Source organism: Peromyscus maniculatus, chromosome 1 (genome assembly GCF_049852395.1).
Source record: "Peromyscus maniculatus bairdii isolate BWxNUB_F1_BW_parent chromosome 1, HU_Pman_BW_mat_3.1, whole genome shotgun sequence".
Classification (NCBI taxonomy): Eukaryota; Metazoa; Chordata; class Mammalia; order Rodentia; family Cricetidae; genus Peromyscus; species Peromyscus maniculatus.
The window spans coordinates 65810056-65815844 of record NC_134852.1 but is presented as its reverse complement, the minus strand read 5'-3'; the positions used below and the strand labels follow the sequence as shown (position 1 = coordinate 65815844).

The 5789-nt window shown below is 37.9% G+C and overlaps 1 protein-coding gene and 1 pseudogene across 1 annotated transcript; one reads left to right on the top strand and one right to left on the bottom strand.

Annotated features, from left to right (window-relative positions):
• Positions 1-719: 719 nt before the first annotated feature.
• LOC102910989 (HAUS augmin-like complex subunit 3) lies at positions 720-2803 on the bottom strand. Its single transcript, XM_042270403.2, has one exon. It carries the CDS (start codon positions 2627-2629, stop codon positions 821-823), a length of 1809 nt encoding a protein of 602 aa, XP_042126337.2. The 5' UTR covers positions 2630-2803; the 3' UTR covers positions 720-820.
• Positions 2804-4025: 1222 nt separating this feature from the next.
• Positions 4026-5157, top strand: LOC102911295 (nucleolar RNA helicase 2 pseudogene; annotated as a pseudogene).
• Positions 5158-5789: the final 632 nt, after the last annotated feature.

Here is a 5789-nt window from a genome sequence, read left to right as displayed (position 1 = left end):
CAATGTCACGAACTGAATAGCCTCTAACTTAAACGAGTGGGACCAAACTGTTTCAGATTTTTTTTTTTGGTTTTTGGTTTTTGAAGACAAGGTTTCTCTGTGTAGCTTTGCGCCTTTCCTGGAACTCACTTGGTAGCCCAGGCTGGCCTTGACCTCACAGAGATCCTCCTGGCTCTGCCTCCCGAGTGCTGGGATTAAAGGCATGCGCCACCACCGCCCGGCTTTTAATTTTTGTATATATATAATTAGATATTTTAGGGACAGAACCCAAGTCAAAATGTAAAATTCATTTATAGTTCAGACAAGTTTTATACACATAAGACTGAAGGTAGTTTTATAATTTATGTATTTTGTGACTCTGACTTGTCATGTAAGATCAGATGTAGAATTTTTCACTTGAGAAACATCCCAGTTGTTTATAAAGTTTCAGATTTTGGGAGTATTTAAAAATTTCAGATTAAGGAAGTTCAATTTGACACTGAATCTATTAAAATGTTCTGTTGATCTTAAATTTATAAACTTAGCACTGAGGCTGATGAGATGGGTTAATCACTGCCACCAAGACTGATGACCTGATTTCCATCCCTACAGCTTCTGTGGTAGAAGGATAACACGATTCCTGCAAGCCATTCTCTTACCTTCACATATTCATCATGGTACACACTAATGTACGAGACTGTACATACACGCATCCCTCCCCCTCATAAATGTCAAAGAAATTTATTTTCCTTATTAGTTTATTAGTGTTTATTAGAAATAGCCTCCTAATACTTAAATCGAAGCACAGCAAGCATCGTAAAGATTCAGTTTTTAGAAATCTTCAATCTTTAAGACCAGAGGCCTTAATCTTTGACTGGTTTTCTAAATTTCCCACAACATCTTTCAGATAGTCTTCATCTTTAAAAAAATATACGTATAATTCTCTTTCCACTTGATGCAACTTATTAATTGCCAAAATTTTTCTTTTTGTCTTCACATCAGCAAGAATATCAGTAAGGAGATGATTTAGTTTATTCAACTTAGATTCAACTCGATGAAAGTGCTCCATTAACTCCTGATCACAAAGCAATAGCTGGTTTCCTCCATGATACAAAGCATCACAAAGCATATCCACATCGTTATTCAGTTTGGACAGAAAGAAAAAATGCTCTTGAGTAGATACTGCCAACTGATCTTGTATTAGAGAAATATCTTGTTTCAATTTCTCAGCCACTTCCTCCAGGTGTTCATGGGTTATAAACAATTCTTTTTTCTTATTGTCTCCTTTTAAAAGCTGATAAAGCCTATGAGCAGAATCATCTTTAGCGTCGACGGGAGTCCTGGAGTTTAACTGCTCAGATGCTGATGGACCTGTTAACGTTGCTAATCGCTGACAGAGCACATTTCTTTGACTAAGTTGTTGAACCAAATTTTCAAGTTGCCGATATGTATCCCAATGTCTTCTCAACTCAATTTCATATGATAACTGTACAAGCTCAAATGAAGCCTTCTGCTTTATCAACTGATTTAAAACTAACTCTTGTCTTGCTGTATAATAATCTTGTTTCGCAATCTGCAGATCAAAATCTCCCTTTACAACTGGCATGTTCAATAACTGGGCATTCTCTTTTACCACAGCAGGCAAAATTTTGTCTTTTATATGAGTGATTTGTTCTTCAAGTTTTAGAATCTCACTGTTCAAGCTAGAAATTTTAGCATCCAAATTTTCTTTACCAATAGCCTCGCTGGTTAGGCTATGAAGGTTCTCTTCTGCCCATTTTATACTTGACTTCATGCTCAAATTACTCGCTTTCAAGTATATGATCTGTTGTTGGGCACAGATGTATGCTATCTGCAGCCTCGCCATCTCCAGCCGTCTCTCCCCAAGGATTTCTTCATTATCACAAATAGATGGTGTTTGTATATCTAAGAGCTGAAAATTTTCTTCATTTGAACTTTCAACTACCTCATGTATACCCTGAAAGAACTGCTTTTTGGTATATAAGGTTAAGGCTGCCGTGCTCTGCTCTTCTTGGCTTATATATTTTTTCAAGGAAAACTGAGATAAAAATACCATTGGATTTGTCCCTTGACCTAAATTAGAATTTCTAAAGAACATCATCAAATTATTAACTCCATCAGCGAGAACCTGAAGTTCATTACTGAGCTTAGTATTCACAGCATTCAGGAATCCCTGACTCTGTTTCAGCTTCTTAGTAGCTTCCTCTTGTTTAGCATTTAACGCCAGAGATTTGTAGCTCGTTTCAGAAGCCATCAACTGGTATTTATTCCGTCGCTGAATTTTTAAGTTCTTTAATTTCTGCAGAGTTTGAACCTCATCCTCTAATTTCTGTATCTCTGTGTCATCCAGTGTAGGTGTCTTTAAATCGAAAGTTTTACATGTTCTAAGAGCTTCATCCAATGCTGTTCCTTCTAAGATGGGCTTGCCTGATCTTTGAAGGATGCTGAAAGCTTCCAATTCTTTTTCAGACAATACATTCTGTTCATTCACATTCCCACAAAACCATTTCAAAAATGACTCATCTTCAACAGCCTCAAACAGCCAGTCAAAATCTTCTCCATTAAGACTATCAGCTTTAGGATAACCAATTTTTTTCAATGTTTCCACAAACTCCTTTCCACAACTCATAGTTTTACTACCCCTGTTTCTTATATTTGATAAGAATCTATGGTAATGATTTTTAAAAACTAAATTCAAACAGAAAAAAGCATGTTTACACTAAGTCCACAGAAGAAGGGGGAAAAATACAATCTTTAATGTGCTTTCCTGAGGCGGCTCCCGCCGGCGTTCCCGGCTGCCTCCAACAGCCTTAATCATAGATTTTTAATGTCAATTCAATGAAATGACATTAAAAACAATTCAATACTTAAGAAAAAATTGTTGTAGAAAATCAATCATTAATTTTCTTTCAGGGTATTAAATTAACCTTAAAAATTTTATAGCCTTTATTTTATTTTTAATATAGTTATAGCCATATCATTTAAAATATTTTTTAAAACATATTTAAATCTTAAACATTATTATTATTATAAAATTTAGAAAATAATTTTAAGCTAATTTTAAATGAAAGGTCAGGAAGCTATATCTAAAATAAGAAAACATAATATCTTAGATATCTAATAGTTATAGCACATGTAAAGTAAATTAATAGTTTTTGTTTTCTTACCAAATTTAAGTTCTCTTAATAGACACCTTAAAATGTTTTTCATTGTTGTTAGAAAAAGCATTCACTTTTTTAGTGCTTGTGAGGCATCAAAAGTAGAATAAAGCTTCTAGAGCAGGATAGTTTGGAATTCATAACTCTGTTGTAATTTTTAACTAAAAAGTAGAGGTGAATAGTTTGTAAAACTCTATCATGATGTTGTAACACATGAAGATGGTTCATAAACCCTAAGATTTCTATATAAGCTTCAAAATAGGTTTTTAAAATGACTACTTAAAAAATAATACTTAAGGTTTCTCTTACACAGGCCTGACTAAAATAAGGATTCTGAGAAACCTATTTGATTATTTGCTTGCTTTTAAAGACACAGTAGATGTTAAAAAAAAAAAACCCTTACAATCCTTCAAATGTTTGTACTCATATACATACTTTCGTACAAACAAAACATAAATCATTCTCTTAATCTTTGTAACAAGGACTTAGAGGGTAATGTCCAATAGGAAAAACCGTACTCTGGAGTAGGAGTAATGTCCCTTGGAGTCAATCAATAGCTCTGAGCCAGAGGGACCATGTTGTAATTGGGGGTGCTTACAGTTTCAGCGGTTTAAGTCCATTATCATCATAGTGAAAAACAGGACGTCATGCAGGTAGACACAGAGCAGGAGAAGAAGGAGCTGAGAGTTCTACATCTTGATCCACAGGCAACAGGTAGTGAACTCAGTGTCACACTGAATGCAACTTGAAGCATAGGAGACCTCAAAGCCAGCCCACATAGTGACACACTTTCTCCAACAAGGCCAGGCCTCCTAATAGTGCCACTCCCTATGGGGGCCATTTTATTTCAAACCACCACAGTGTTTAATGTTTAATGCTAAGAAATATATGAAATCTACATATGATAGGTGAACCTGATGGGTATAAAGACTCAGAAAACAGCCATAACCATGGAGCACCTGGCTATTAAGTGTCATAGATAGAGAGGGAAACAGTTATAGGGGATGTGATCCCAGTGTACTCTGTGAAGCCAAAAAAGAAGCCCAGGGCCTGTGACAGAATACACGTGTAAAAGAGACGTTCCACTCATTACATAGTGACATTCCACAGAAGCAAAGGGAAATCACCTTGACAGACTCCCAAAGTGTCAATTTTGGGGTTTTGGTGGCATCGAGCATTGCTGCACGTGGGTTAGACGTCCCTGAGGTTGACCTGGTTATGCAGAGCTGTCCATCAAAGGATGTGGAGTCCCACTTCCATCCATCAGGTGGGCAGGCAGAGCGGAAGGGACAGGGGTTTGCAGCTGCCTTTATCAGCACAAGGAAGAGTATCAGTTAGCACTGGTGGAGCAGAAAGCGGGCATGGAATCTAAATGAATAGGTGTCCCTTCTGCAACAGATATAATAAAAGCGTCTAGCACAGAAGGCATAGGCCTTTGATTCCACAGCCATTGGCCTTTTCAAGCAGTCAGTTAAGAAACTGACCAAAGTGAAGGGAGCTACGGAGACCTTGGCAGCCGTGCTGGCACACATTTCAGGGGCCATATTGCTTAACCAGCACTTCTTGATCAGCTCATGAGTGGACTTTGTGACCGAGACCCATCAAGGCTCAATTGGAATGCCAACATTAGTTATTTTTTGGAAAAAACTTAATGAGCTACTGGATGAAAGCCCTGATGCCAAGTGAAAGGAATGGTTTTCCTCAAAGGAAAGCTGGGAGTTTGTTTTGATGTCCACATTGAAGCAGTCACAGAAATATAGAAGTGGCAAAATGGTGGCAGCTTGCTGTGGCCACTCAGCAGCCAAAGCTAAAGGCCCAGGAAGGTGGCAGGGGTCAGTGGGAAGGTGGCCACAGTGCTTTCAGAAGGCAGTAGAATAGAAGCAGAAACTTCAGGGGATAGGGGCAAATGGGAGGAATAGAAACTTCAGAGGACAACCAGAGTAACAGATCTCCCAACACAGGCCAGAAGCAAAGCTTTAGTAAAGCCTTTGGACACTGAGTAGACACAATGTAATGATTCACGGGAGATAGTTATTGACAACCACGCTAATTAAGTCCATTAGGAGTTTATGTCCTTTCTATTGATGACCAGACCAAGAGCAGCTTGAGCCCCTGAAAAGTCTTTTGGTGCCCATACAGACTTCTAAAGGCAAAACTCACAAAGATACATCAGAGTTAGCCGAGAGTTAGAGTAATCTTGAAACGTTTATTCCTGGAAGAACATAGTAATTATTCTAGATGTAAGTTGACAATTATTTTGGTTAATCCATCTGGACCATAGTCAAGGCCATGGAAGTCTCAAATGTGTGACCATTGGGGGGTGGGAGGTAGAGGGCTGAGAATTTTCAAAGCAAACACAAACGGGGTGAGAACAGTATGGCGTTACCTTAGTTATTTCAGCAAGAAGGAACTGTTCACACCATTGATCCCGGGTCCCCTCCCCATCATTAGACTGCACTGATTCTTTTTTGATCATTTACTTAGTCCCTGTTCCTTTTGAGGGAAATAGGCTTCCAGACTTCTGGGTCTGACTATTGTCAACTGTTTTCATTTTGAAAAGGGATATGAACTCATTACATCTTTATTCCAATACATTGTCTAGATTTACAGAGTAAGACCAGAAACGCATCT